The sequence below is a fragment of the Sus scrofa genome, chromosome 4 (assembly GCF_054392235.1).
Source record: "Sus scrofa isolate SSC_HxYL_T2T_F1_AM1 chromosome 4, Sscrofa_HxYL_maternal_Yorkshire_Landrace_v2.0, whole genome shotgun sequence".
In the NCBI taxonomy this organism is placed as follows: Eukaryota; Metazoa; Chordata; class Mammalia; order Artiodactyla; family Suidae; genus Sus; species Sus scrofa.
The window spans coordinates 40,348,231-40,362,933 of record NC_139386.1 but is presented as its reverse complement, the minus strand read 5'-3'; the positions used below and the strand labels follow the sequence as shown (position 1 = coordinate 40,362,933).

General features: G+C 45.7%; 1 protein-coding gene across 7 annotated transcripts in view; it reads left to right on the top strand.

The window, feature by feature from the left end:
• The window catches only part of PTDSS1 (phosphatidylserine synthase 1), a 77,973-nt gene that overhangs the window by 38,593 nt on the left and 24,677 nt on the right, over positions 1–14,703 (top strand). For 3 of the 7 annotated variants that reach the window (XR_014843599.1, XM_021089074.2, XM_021089073.2), the window contains exons 6-9: positions 1,975–2,126; positions 6,739–6,880; positions 10,043–10,155; positions 14,008–14,073. Coding sequence is in view for 2 of the 7 variants with exons in the window: in XM_021089074.2 (XP_020944733.1) it covers positions 1,975–2,126; positions 6,739–6,880; positions 10,043–10,155; positions 14,008–14,073 (473 nt within the window). In the remaining 5 variants the exon portion in view is untranslated. Of the gene's footprint in view, positions 1–1,974; positions 2,127–6,738; positions 9,758–10,042; positions 10,306–12,888; positions 13,148–13,264; positions 14,074–14,703 lie in introns of those variants that run through there. The other 4 variants (XR_014843600.1, XR_014843602.1, XR_014843601.1 and 1 more) reach the window with 4 other exon arrangements.

Here is a 14,703-nt window from a genome sequence, read left to right as displayed (position 1 = left end):
CACCTGGTCCTTCTCCTTGGAAACACTCCACACATGTTAGATTCTTGCTTAGTGTCTCTTTTGTGCTAAACGTTCTGCTTCAAGAGGGCTGGGCCCGTTTCTGCCCATCCCAGAGCCTGGCAGATGTTCCCAGATCCTTAGTGAGTGAACGAATGTGGTCCCTTCCAGCCCCTCGACTCTGCTCTCTCCCCGCCAGTGCACCCCCAAATCCAGTACTTTCCAGGAAGTCTCCTCAGGCTGATGCATGTCCTCCAAAGCTGCTCCCTCACATAGCATTGTTCCTAGCAGCTCTGTGTCATCGGCGGCGGCGGCGGCTTCAGCTAGAGTTTGTCTTTCTGGGAGAGTTCATGCTCCTTCTCATGGCTCGGAACCTGGGAATGCAGCTCGAGGTGGTGCTCGGCCCGCCTGGGGTCAGCCCGAGCCCCTCGCCATCACATCTGGTAGCTGTCCTGTATCTTCTCGGCAGCAGACACATCAGGAAAGCAAACTCCTTGTATTTGCATTGTTTTATAGTCTATGAAATGCTTTCATGAGTAGGTTTTTTTTTTTTTTTTTTTTTTTTTTTTTTTTTATCTTTTCTAGGGCCGCTTCTGCAGCATATGGAGGTTCCCAGGCAAGGATTCAAATCAGAGCTGTAGCCTCTGGCCTAGGCCAGGGCCACAGCAACACGGGATCCGAGCCAAGTCTGAGACCTACACCACAGCTCATGGCAACGCTGGATCCTTAACCCACTGAGCAAAGGCCAGGGATTGAACCCACAACCTCATGGTTCCTAGTCGGATTTGTTAACCACTAAGCCACAACAGGAATTCCTTCAGGCTTTCTTTAATCGGGCCTTCACACACTCTGCGCTGCTCTGAATTCAGCCACAACTTCTGTTCCACGCTGAATCTCACTCTGCCCTCTTTCTAGAATGCCCATCCCTTCACCTCCGTCTCTTGAAATTCCTGTCCTTACTGACCCCACTCCAAGCTGTCTTCCTTCCAGAAATCTGCCACAATAGCTTCCTGTCCAAATGAGTCTCTCTCTTACTGGTCCCGCCCTTGCCCCATGGTGACACTTGGCACTGCTTACCTGATTTTGTGGTTCTAAATAAACGTCTGGTTCCTGCCCCCTGAGGTTAAGAACCTTGATGCATTTTGTCTCATAACCTTGCACATCACTGGCACTTGATAAAAGATGATCGTTGTGAATCAATCAATTTGTGTAAGATTTCCTATTAAGCTAATTTACAGCTTACTCACTGTTTTGCCCAAATATCTATAGACTGTTTCTAAAATGTATAGCTTCAGGAGTTCCTTGTGTGGCTCAGCGGTTAACGAACCCGACTAGGATCCATGAGGATGCAGTTTCAATCCCTGGCCTCACTCAGTGGGTGAAGGATCCGGCGGTGCCGTGAGCCATGGTGGAGGTCGCAGACGTGGCTCGGATCCTGCGTGGCTGTGGCTGTGGTGTGGGCCCGTGACTGCAGCTCCAATTCGACCCCTAACCTGGGAATTTCCATATGTCTCGGGTACGGCCCTAAAAAAAAAAAAAGCAAAATAAAATCTTGAGCAAATAAAATTAGCTCAAGCTGCTAATTTTGTGGGTTCTCTGTAGGCAAGTAGGAAAACCTTTCTCCCTTGCCCCTCCTGGATCCATGTCAAGATGTCATTAGCCAAGATTGTTTGCTGGTAGTACTTTTCAAGATGGGTCATCATTCATCATTTCTTTAAAGCCCTGTGTCCAAAAAGAAAAAAAAAGAGCTGTTGGGATTAGCAGCATTTGCAAACCATCCATGAAATCAAAAATAAGAACCTAATAATAGGCTTTGGTTTTACTTTTTTTTTTTTTTTTTTAATAAATTGGGAAAACCTGAAATGTCAACAGCTTTTGCTAAAAGAATGTACTGTTTAATGTATGTATCAGTTAAAGGCGCTTTCTGCTGAAGCCCTAGCTTTGTATTTTATAACCGTCATCTCTTGTGTCTCTCAGCTTTTCTTCATGCATCTTCTGCCCAATTTTGCCGAGTGCTGGTGGGACCAAGTCATTCTGGACATCCTGCTCTGTAACGGTGGCGGCATCTGGTTGGGCATGGTCGTCTGCCGGTTTTTAGAGATGAGAACTTACCACTGGGCAAGCTTCAAGTGAGTCATCTTCCTCCTGGTCACGAATCAGTGGCTCTCGGTGCAGATTTAACTGTCTCAGTAGCATGCACCCCGGGTACATTCCTGAGGATGAGGAATAAATTACACATTTGTAACTGGAACTCAGAAATGATTATAAGCCCAATTTTAGACATCGAGCCAACAAATGCTAAATCATTTATGATTTTCTCGAAACCACCCCTTCCTTTTTTTTTTTTTTTTTTTTTGTTTGGTTTTTAGGGCTGCACCCGAGGCATATGGAAGTTCCTGGTCTAGGGTTCAAATTGCAGCTGCAACTGCTGGCCTACACCATAGTCACAGCAATTTGGGATCTGAGCCTCATCTGGGATCTACACCACAGCTCACGGCAAGGCCAGATTTTAACCCACTGATCGAGGCCAGGGATTGAACCCCAGTCCTCACAGATACTAGTGGGGTTCATTATTGCTGAGCCGCAAGAGGAACTCCCCATCCCCTTCTTTTTTTTGTCTTTTTTGTCTTTTTGCCTCTTTTTAGGTCCACACCTGCAGCATATGGAGGTTCCCAGGCTTGGGGTCTAATCAGAGCTGTTGCTGCCAGCCTATGCCAGAGCCACAGCAACACCAGATCCGAGCTACATCTGCCACCTACACCACAGCTCATGGCAACACTGTATCCTTAACCCACTGAGCAAGGTCAAGGATCAAACCCCAAACCTCGTGGTTCTTAATTGGATTCGTTTCTGCTGCACCACGACAGGAACTCCTAAGATAAAATCTTAAATGGCTTCTTTGTATCCCATCATATGGATAAATCAAAGTATTTAACCAGTTCTCTTTTATGGTTATTTAGTTGTTTTGAAGCTTTCACTTTGCATTTATAAAGAAAGCTAGACTAAACATTCTTCAACATGTATCATTATGTGCATCTCTGATTTTTTTTTCTGTAAATGAGTTGTTAGAAGTTGAATACACCAGATTAGATTCTTGCCTACATATGTCAATGTACATATATATCCACATCACTGTTTCTTTGAATTTTATTTTAAAACCTTTGTCAATTGCATCCTACATAAGATTGTGTTACATTGAATTTCTAGTCTCTTTTGGATTTTTCCTCTTTTTTTTTTTTCCCTGCTTATTATAGATTAAAGATATTAGCACTTCATCCATTTTTTTTTTTTTTTTTTTTTTTTTAAGGGCCACACTTGAGGCATATGGAGGATCAAAGGCTAGGGGTTGAATCAGAGCTGTAGCCACTGGCCTAAACCTCAGCCACAGCAATGCCAGATCTGAGCCACGTCTGCAACCTACACAACAGCTCACAGCAATCCTGGATCTTTAACCCACTGAGTGAGACCGGAGATCAAACCTGTGTCCTCATGGATACTAGTCAGATTCATTTCTGCTGAGCCACAACAGGATTAACGTGACTATTTCCATTTTGTCATTTTCCCTTTTAATTTCATTTGTGGGAGGTTTTTTGTTTAAATTTCAGAAGCTGTTAATCTTTTTGTTTACATAAGTGTTAACCTGTATTTTCCTTGAGGTTCTTTTTTTTTCTTTTTCTTTTTAAGGGCTGGACATGTGGCATGTGGAAGTTTCCAGGCTAGGGGTCAAATTAGAGCTGCAGCTGCTGGCCTGCACCACAGCTTGTGGCAACACCAGATCCTTAACCCACTGAGTGGGGCCAGGGATCAAACCCACATCCTCATAGATACTAGTAGAGTTCGTAACTTGCTGAGCCACAACAGGAGCTCCTATCATAAGTAACTTAATTTCTCATCTGAAATTTATTTTGGTATATAGCATGAGAAGGAGATTTCACAATGTTATTATATTTCATTAACCAGTTTTCACCATCCCTTTCTTTAATAATCCTTTCTTTGGCCACTGACTTGACACTTTTTAACACATAATGTTACAAAAAAACCTCAGTTGTGCTCCAAGCAAGCTTCATAGGCAGTATCTCATTTGAGCCTTACATCAATCCTCAGGGTAGACACTACCATTCTGTTCATTTTAGGGATGATGGTACGGAGATTTCTGTTTAGGAATTGCCTAAGGACACCCAGCGAGCACCCGAGCCTGAATGCGCATCAAGCTGTCTGGCTCCTTAAACATTCCATTATGTTTCCATATTTTCATACATTTATGCTTCAAACACAACTTGAGAATTGTCAAGTTCCCAAGACATAAGCACACTGAATAAACAGAAACATCCCGCCGGCCTCTTAAAGTACATGAAACCTATGGATGGTTATAGATTAAGCTGGATTCACCTCTTCACTACATTCAGTGTTTCATTTCTCCATCACACTGTATCATTATTTAGTCCCATCTTCCTCTACCTCTTTCCATGAAGCTTCACTGATTTTTTTTTTTTTTTAAATACAGGTTTTTCATCACTCATTTATTTTTGGGTATTCTCTATATCATTGTTACCCTGGTGCCTTGAATCTTCTTGCTGGGAGATTTTCTGCTGTGTGCATGTTGATGGGTAGGTGAGTGAGTGAAGGAACAAACCTGGTTTCCTTCTACTCCCTCCCCCCTCCCCATCTCCCCCTTCCTCAAGAATGAAAGGCTTGACCTGTTCATCCTTCCCAAAAAGGCACATCCTTGTGCCTTCAGCACTTAGCACAGTGTCTGAGACCTAAAGGTCATTGATACACATCTTTGTTGAATTAAAAGATCTTTACCAGGAGTTTGCTTCCTGGCTCAGTGGTTAACGAACCCGGCTAGTATTCATGAGGATGCGGGTTCGATCCCTGGCCTCGATCAGTGGTCAGGGATCCAGTGTTGCCATGAGCTATGGTGTAGGTTACAGATGAGGCTCGGATCGGGCATTGCAGTGGCTATGGCATAGGATGGCAGCTGTAGCTCCAATTGAACCCCTAGCCTGGGAACCTCCATATGCAGCAAGTGCAGCCCTAAAAAAAAATTTTTTTTGTTAAATGCTATTACCCTTGGGTCTTGGCTCTCCTGGTCTAACACAAGAAGGCCAGGATATACCCACAGCTCTGAGGCTTTGAAGAGGAGCTGGCATCAGCCAGTTCTTCTCTGAGCCTCACTGTTCATTTGCGAAATGGGGGACTCTTTGCTTCTGTCATGGGAATGTGATTTTTTGTTGTTGTTGTTAAATTGTCTGACCTGCCGTATATGGAAGTTCCCGGCCCAGGTAGTGAATCCCCAAGACACAGCTACAGTAACAATGGATCCTTTAACCCACTCTGTGGGGCTGGGGATCGAACCCCCACCCCCACAACCACCCAAGCCATGCAATTGGATTCTTAACCCACTGTGCCACAGCAGGAACTCCTGAAATTTTTAACTGAATGATTTCTAGGATTAAAACCAAGAAAAGTTAAAGATCACTGTTCATCACCCCAAACTACTCACTGATACTTAACTGAGGAAGAAAGAGGGTAAAGAGATGCTCATGTCAAATAATATGGAGCATGTTCTCTGTTTTATACCGAAGTGCCCCATGGTGGGGGATGAACCGTGGATGGCAGTTGTGTCCTGCTGACATCCTCACTCTTCCTGGCTTTGTTCCAAGTGGTTGTCTTTTTTTTTTTCTTGCCTTTTGTCTTTTAAGGGCCACACCCACGTCATATGGAGGTTCCCAGGCTAGGGGTCCAATCGGAGCTACAGCTGCTGGCCTACACCACAGCCACAGCAACGTGGGATTCGAGTCATATCTGCGACCTACACCACAGCTCACAGCAATGCTGGATCCTTAACCCACTGAGCAAGGCCAGGGATCGAACCCGCAACCTCATGGTTCCTAATCGAATTCGTTAACCACTGAGCCACTATGGAAACTCCTTTTCTTTTTTTTTTTTTTCCCCCCCGGTCTTGTCTTTTTAAGCCTATACCTGCAGCATATGGAAGTTCCCAGGCTAGGGGTCTCATTAGAGCTATAGCTGCCCATCTACACCACAGCTCTTGGCAACACCGGATCCTTAACCCACTGAGCAAGACCAGGGATCAAACCTGCATCCTCATGGATATTAGTTCGAGTTCTTACCCTGCTGAGACACAGCAGGAACTCCCAAGCGGTCATCTTTAATGTCCCCAGCATCTTTCATCACCAGTTCACAAACTGAGGGCTGTGCTGGCCCCGCCACAGCCTGACCTCTCTCATCACTGATGCTCCCCTCTGGGTGTACTGTTCTCAGTGCTTTGCCTGTGAATAGAGACCCTCATTGGAGAGACCTTCGGATAGAAAGGAATCTGTTTGTTTTGGCACTGCTTATGAAATAGTCCATGCCAATGTGGTTTTTTGTTTTTTGTTTTTTCCGTCTTTCTAGAGCCGCACCCGCGGCATATGGAGGTTCCCAGGCTAGAGGTCTCGTCAGAGCTGTAGCCACCAGCCTACGTCACAGCCACAGCCACACCAGATCCCAGCCACGTCTGCGACCTACACCACAGCTCCCGGCAACACTGGATCCTTAACCCATTGAGCGAGGCCAGGGATCGAACCTGCAACCTCATGGTTCCTAGTCAGATTCATTAACCATGGAGCCATGACAGGAACTCCCAGTCCATGACGTTTTTTACTTTTTTCTCATGGTCCCCCTCTTCCCATCCAATCTCTCTGGATTTTCACCAGAGCCGTTTTCTTCTCACAGGGATATCCACACCACCACCGGGAAAATCAAAAGAGCCGTGCTCCAGTTCACTCCTGCTAGCTGGACCTACGTTCGATGGTTTGACCCCAAATCTTCATTTCAGAGAGTGGCTGGAGTATACCTTTTCATGATCATCTGGCAGGTATTTTGAAAGATGCTCAGAAATAGGGAGCAAACACCAAATAGCCAAAACCATCCTGAAATGTGGCGTTCATGCTCGTTGACATGACTTATCAGCTCCGTGCTTTAGAAGATGTAATATTCTTTCCGCAGCTGATAGGTAGAATAATTAAACAAAGTAATGCTATTACAGCCAAGGTCTTGCTTCATCGCGAGATGTTTTAAAATATGGATCTTTGAATTACAAATGGGAAACATTAAAATTCCTGAAACGTTGTGCTCAGCATCCTTCACCCAGTGAGTTAGGTGTTGGATTGCTTTCTCGAATGGTCATCTTTGGGACCAAGGCAGCACATGGATGGCACTTTCTTAACAGTCCGAATTCAATGTTTGATTTTTTAAAATTGTGTCTCATCTGTTACCACTTTGGGTAATTTTGTGGAGTGCTAGATAAAGCAGCCCTCTGCTGCCTGTGGGGACTGGAGCCCTTTGGGAACCCAGGTCCTCTGGAGCCATGTCAGCGGTGGAGAGAGCCTCTCTTCCAAGCAGACGGAAGTGATTCACACAGCCAGGGGTCTCGGAAAGGGATTACCAAGTGTCTGTGTTTTCCAATCCTATTTTATTATTTTATTTTTTTGCTTTTTAGGCCACACTGGTGGCATATGAAAGTTCCCAGGCAAGGGCTACGCCACAGCCAGGCCAGATCTGAGCCGCATCTGCAACCTACACCATATCTCAAGACAATGCCGGCTCCTTAACCCACAGAGCAAGGCCAGGATACTAGGCACATATTCGTGGATACTAGGCGCCTTTTTTTTGTTTTGTTTTGCTTTTTAGGGCCACACCTGAGGCATATGGAGGTTCCCAGGCTAGGCGTCGAATCAGAGCTATAGCTGGCAGCCTATGCCACAGCCACAGCAACTCAGGATCTGAGCTGCATCTGCAACGTACACCATAGCTCATGGCAACGCCAGACCCTTAACCCACCAAGCAAGGCCAGGGATCAAACCCACAGCCTCACAGTTCCTAATCGGATTCATTTCTGCTGTGTCACAACGGGAACTCCCCACCAGCCTTTTTTATTGACCCTCTTGTCCCCTGGTTAATTGCTTCAGAGCTTTGGGAAACTAACTGAGGGAAACCATCTTTCACCTGAAGGGTCTTTTAGAATCATCAGACGTTATATTTTGAACACATTTGTATCAAATACTCCCAATAGAATGAGAAAATCGGCATGTGTCACTTGAGAGACAGACAGTCCTTGCTCACAGATGGGGAATAATAACACCCATCTCAATAAATGGAGTTTGTGGCTACAGAGTGAAAGTGAATGTGAATAGTTAAATAGTTAGGATAGTTTGCAGAAGTCATTAGGTATTAAAAACGGCATGCAGGAGTTCCCACTGCAGCGCAGTGGGTTAATCTGACTGCAACAGCTCAAGTTGCTGCAGAGGTGTGCGTTTGATCACTGGCCCAGTGCTCTGGCTTAAAGGACCCTGGTGTCCTTTATCCTGAGCATAGGTGGCAGCTGCGGCTCAGATGCAGTCCCTGGCCAGGGAACTTCCACTTGCTGAGGGTGCAGCCCTAAAATCTTTTTTAAAAAGTGCATGTAATTGGATTGTGATTAAGATTTACTTTACTGGGCAATGTCAGGAAAGGTAGAGGTTTTCTTGTATTATGAGGACCTAGGAGGAATTTGGATTTGTCCTAGAGAGATGGCACTGTGCACACTGGGACAGAGGCGTTCCTCGGAACCCACTGTCCCCTCGGCTGTGGGCACTGCTGGGGTCAGCTTTCCCTGTGTGGTGATAACGAGTGAACCGTTTTTATTTTATAACCTTCAGGTCAGCACTGTGGGGAAGGGTGCACATTTTATGTCACTGAAATGCATCTACCAGTCCATGGCATGTGCTCTTAAAGCAGTGACCTTTCCTAATCTCTGCCCTTTGATTAATCTGGAGGGGACACGCAGGAGCCAACAGGCATTGTGCACATCCGGTGACATCTCTTTTGTGCTGCAAAGACTGGTCATGTGACGAGTGACCACAGGCACCATCCCTGGGGAGCAGTCCCCCTTCCGGGTGAAGGCTGGACCAAAAGTGGAGACACCGACTTTTTTTTTTATTGCTTTTTAGGGCCACATCTGCGGCATATGGAGGTTCCCAGGCTAGGGGTCACATCAGAGCTGTAGCTGCCAGTCTATGCCACAGCCACAGCAACTCAGAATTCGAGGCACACCTGCGACCTGCACCACAGCTCACAACAATACTGGATCCTTAGCCATTGAGAGAGGCCAGGGAATCGAACCCGCATCTCCATGGATACTAGTTGGGTTCTTTACTGCTGAGCCACAACGGGAACCCCTCCATACCCACTTTTAAGAGCTGCCGTTGATGGAGGATCCGCTCAGTTCCAGGCACATGCTGAGCAAGTCCACAGTCATCTCTCAGGCACATACCTCCAGCTTCCTTTGATTATTAGACAGTTTGCTTTGCTGCAGGCAGACCTCTCTTAGACCTGGCCTAATTTCCGTCAGGCTGCAGAGATGTTCCAAGGGGCATAGATTAGTTTTCGGGATTTCACTGTCCTTAAAGCATCTCTCTCCCAACTGTCCCAGCAGATCTCACACATGAGCTAAGTGACAATCATGCAGACTTGGAAACGTGGCAGATGGTTGGCGACTCCTGTGCCCCTCTCACCACCCAGCACCTCCCCCAGACCCCTGCCTCGTTGGTGCTCATGTTGTCCTGGCTGTTACCTGGTTTAAATGACAATCCTTTGAGACCCAATACCTTTTTTTTTTTTTTTTTTTTTGTCTTTTCTAGGGCCACACCCGCAGCATATGTAGGTTCTCAGGCTAGGGGTCCAGTCAGAGCGGTAGCCACTGGCCTCCACCACAGCCACAGCAATGCAGAATCCTAGCCGCATCCGGGACCTACACCACAGCTCACAGCAACGCCGGATCCTTAACCCACTGAGCGGGGCCAGGGATCAAACCCACATCCTCATGGATACCAGTCGGGTTCCCGACTAGTCGCTGAGCCTCGGTGGGAACTCCCCAGTACTTTTTCTGAAAATGCTTTGAATGTACCAGTTATTTCCAGCTATAGACTGCCCACTGGTGGACTAGGTGATCATGACTTAGCAAGAAGCATCAAGCTGACTCACGCCTCTTCTTTTGCAGCTGACTGAGTTGAATACCTTCTTCCTGAAACACATCTTTGTGTTCCAAGCCAGCCATCCGTTAAGTTGGTGTAGAATTCTCTTTATCGGTGGCATCACGGCTCCCACAGTGAGGTAATTCTGTGTTAGTCTGACCATCATTTGAGTGCGTTCACCTGCTTTGTATTCTCCTGTGTACATAAGGGAAGCCACATGAGGAGCAGATTTTTCCATGAAAATATCGTTCTAAAGAATTACGAGTCCAGGAGTTCCCATCGTGGCTCAGCAACTAGTCGGGAACCCGACTAGTCAGGTAACGAACCTGACTAGTATCCACGAGGATGCGGGTTCGATCCCAGGCCTCGCTCAGTGGGTTAAGGATCCATTGTTGCCATGATCTGTGGTGCAGGTCGCAGACGCAGCTCGGATCTCCGTTGCTGTGGCTGTGGTGTGGGCTGGCAGCTGCAGCTCCAATTAGACCCCTAGCCTGGGAACCTCCATATGCTGCGGGTGTAGCCCTAAAAAGAGAAAAAAAAAACAAAAAAAGAATTATGAGTCCAGGCTCTCAAGAAAATGTTTTGCTTCGCAGACCTCTGTAACATGAAGACCTCACACCATTATGATCTTCACTGCTGTTCTTTGTTTTTTAGGGAGGGAAGGTCGTTAGTTTCTTAGGGTTTTTTGGCTTGCATGTGTGGCATGTGGACATTCCCAGGCCAAGGGTCAAACCCCTCCCACAGAAGTGACCTGAGCTACTGCAGTGACAACAGTAGATCCTTGGAGTTCCCATTGTGGCTCAACGGTAACGAACTCAACTAGTATCCATGAGGACACGGGTTCGACCCCTGGCCTCACTTAGTGGGTTAAGGATCCCGCATTGCTGTGACCTGCAGTGTAAGTCCCAGATGCAGCTGGGATCTGGCATTGCCATGGCTGTGGTGTAGACCGGCAGCTGCAGCTTCAATTTGACCCCTAGCCTGGGAAATTCTGCATGCTGCAGGTGCAACCCTAAAAAGCCAAAACAAAAACAAAAACAAAAACAAAAAAAACACAAAAAAAACCCCACCAGATCCTTAACCAAAAGAGAACTCCCATTCTTTTTTTTTTTTAAATCTCGTAACATCCTATTTAAAATAAAATGAGTAACAGAGATCTGAGGTTTCTTTAATGAGATTATTGAAAAATACAAATGTTTTTAATGGTGGATTGAAGTCATGCATGATGTTATTTTTAGAATGAGACTTAGCTCTTTCAGAGGCAATTCAGTTCATTTCCTTTTAAAAGTGTCCTTCCTGTAGTCCTCCAGGGACAGTGGGGACATGCCTGGGTATTCATGCCACCCCTCCCCTGGCTGCATGACTCACGCAGGCCGAGGGATGAGGCGCTATTCAGAGGTGTCCCTCGTATGGACCAGTCCCTGTGAACTTCAAAGCAAAACACTTTGTTTTGTTTAATTGTTCCTATTTCAAAATGGCATTTGGGTTTTTTAACTAGTATGCAGTATTGGACTTGATTGGTACAAACGCCCTGGGTCTCTGCTCAGCTGATACAGACACAAACTCAGCAACTGAGTTCGCTCTTCAGAAGCTGTAGAAAAACTAAATTCTTTTTTTTCTTTTTTTTTTTTTTGCTTTTTAGGGCCATACCTGGCATATAGAAGTTCCCAGGCTGGGGGTCCAATCTGCGCTGCAGCTGCTGCCAGTCTACACCACAGCCACAGCAACATGGGCTCTGACCTGTGTCTGCGACCTACACTGCAGCTCATGGCAATGCTGGATCCTTAACCCACTGAGCGAGGCCAGGGATCGAACCTTCGTCTTCATGGTTCCTAGTTGGATTCATTTCCACTGAGCCATGACAGGAACTCTGACAGGTATTTTATTATATGTGTAAAAACAGCAAAGTAACAGTTGGTAAACTGCATCCTTTTGGCACTTTATAGACCAGTGGACTGTTGAAGTGGTCATCTCACAAATGCTGTTTTCCTTTGGTGGCTTGGAGCCTCTCTGCCAAATTTAAAATCTGATTTAATTTGAGGCTTACACTCATTTTCAGGAAAGATTAGCAGCCATCTCTTCATGAAATTAGGAGCAATCAACAAGTCATTAAGCAGGGAAAGAAATCACTTATTAAACGGAACAGCAGATCACATGTGATTTATCATAAAATTTCAAAACTGTTAGACATTTCATTACAAAAACTAGAGACTAAACCAGAGACTGAAAAATCCAGTGTTTGGACTTTCTGAGAGCTCCTCCAAATTTTTGCCAAACCCTATGGGTTTTCACACTATTTGTTTTTGTTGAAAAATTAGCCACTTTCTGTGTTCTTCCCCTTCTTAAGGCTCTTTATGTGTAAGGAGATCCTTTGACAAGCTTCTTGGAAAGGTGGAAGTGTGGGTTTTAACACAGCCATCCAAATAGCAAATGCCAGGCCCTAAATAAGGAGAGAAGGCTCAGTAGGCTTCAGTATAAATCGTTGCATACGCACCAAGAGTTCCTGCTGTGGCGCATTGGAAACTAGTCCAACAGGTATCCATGAGGATGCCAGTTAGATCCCTGGCCTTGGCCAGTGGGTTAAGGATCCGGCATTGCGGTGAGCTGTGGTGTAGGCTGGCAGTGTAGCTCCTATTTGACCCCTCGCCTGGGAATTTCTATATGCCACAATTACAGCCCTAAAAGGGGAGGGGGAATCATACATACGCACCATGTCTCTGTTTTCTTTCTTTTTGGTTGGACTTTTTGGCTCTGCTTTGAGAAGATCTTTGAATGAATTTTTTTTTTTGTCTTTTCTAGGGCTGTTCCCGTGGCATATGGAGGTTCCCAGGCTAGGGATCTAATTGGAGCTGTACCTGCTGGCCTACACCAGAGCCACAGCAACTCGGGATCTGAGCCGCATCTGCGACCTACTCCACAGCTCATGGCAACACCAGATCCATAACCCACTGAGCAAGGCCAGGGATCGAACCCGCAACCTCATGGTTCCTAGTCAGATTCGTTAACCGCTGAGCCACTATGGGAGCGCCAAAATACTTCTTTATAATGTTTTAAATATATTGGATATATATATAAATGAATTTCATCTGTTCCTTTTTTTTTTTTTTTTTTTTTTTGTCTTTTTTAGGACCACACCTGTGGCATATGGAAGTTCCCAGGCTAGGGGTCAAATCCGAGCTGTAGCTGCTGGTTTATGCCACAGCCACAGCAGTGCCAGATCCGAGCTGCGTCTGCAACCTACACCACAGCTCATGGCAACTCTGGATCCTTAACCCACTGAGTGAGGCCAGGACTCAAGCCCACACCCTCATGGATGCTCGTCGGGTTTGTTAACCCCGAGCCACAACAGGAAGTTCCATCTGTTCTTTTTTTTTTAACGTGGTTATTAAAGAAATCTTAAGTGGCATTTGTGGCTCATCCTGCATTTCTTTCTATTGGATGGATGCTGCAATGAGCTTTCATCTCCATGGCATCGCCCCTTTCCGGATCCTGTCAGTAACATTCAAAGTCATTGCCCTCCATGAAAGTGAGATGCAGCTCCAGTCCCATTCCAGCTTCTGAGAACCAAAAATGAGTCTATTTCTTGCCTGCTTAGGAACAGCCACCTTTGTCCTAGAGGAAAAGCCAGAGGTGACCATGCACGTGACCTTCTGAAATCACCTCCCTGGAGAGAGACAGAAGCACCCACCTGAGGTGGCTTTGGCTCAAGGCTGTGGGAGTCTGCGTCTGAATCAAGACTGCCTTTGCCAGTCATCTGGCTCTTTAAACCATGTGCCCCTCGCACCAACCCAATCCAGATTCTTAGCCTCTTACAGGAATGTTTTAACAGGCACCCGCTTCCTGCTCCCTTGACTAGAACTAGACCAGGCAGGCTGAGTATGTGGAACAAGGCAGGCATTTTTTTATATTCCTGCTGTCAGAGTGATTTAATTCTATATTGACTTGCTGGTCTTCCAGAAGCTCTCAGTGAATTCCACCTTTGTTCTTTCAGACAGTACTATGCTTACCTCACCGACACGCAGTGCAAACGCGTGGGAACACAGTGCTGGGTGTTTGGGTGAGTAATTTGTTATTGTGGGCGTTTAAATTTTAGCCTCTAAAATTCATTGGTTATACCTTGATCCTATTATATTAAGTGCCTTGGCAGTGCAGCTTTCCTGGGAAGGCTAGATGTTGCTTTTGTGTGTTTTTTGTTTGTGTTTTATGATTTGTGTTTTGCTTTTTAGAGCTACACCTGCGGCATATGGAAGTTCCCTGGCTAGGGGGTCGCATCAGAGCTATAGCCGCAGGCCTACACCACAGCCACAGAAACTCGAGATCGACACCACATCTGCAACCTACACTGCAGCTCACAGAGACGCCGGATCCTTAACCCACTGAGCGAGGCCAGGGATCAAACCCTCATCCTCATGGATACTAGTCGGATTCATTTCCACTGAGCCACAATGGGAACTCTTAGATGTTGCTTTTGTATAGCTTTCATTTTTTTTAAACATTCCTTTCCTGATTTCAGTTTAGAATAGTTAATTGTCAACTTCTAGAAAGGGTGTAGAAACTGCTTTTTTAAAAAAAAAAAAAAAAAAAAACAAAGTTAGGAAATCAAAAGATATTTCCCACATAGAACTTGGAGACCTTGTTTCTTGAAATAAATTAGACAGAAAATGAATTGTCTGAATTCCCTCTGAAA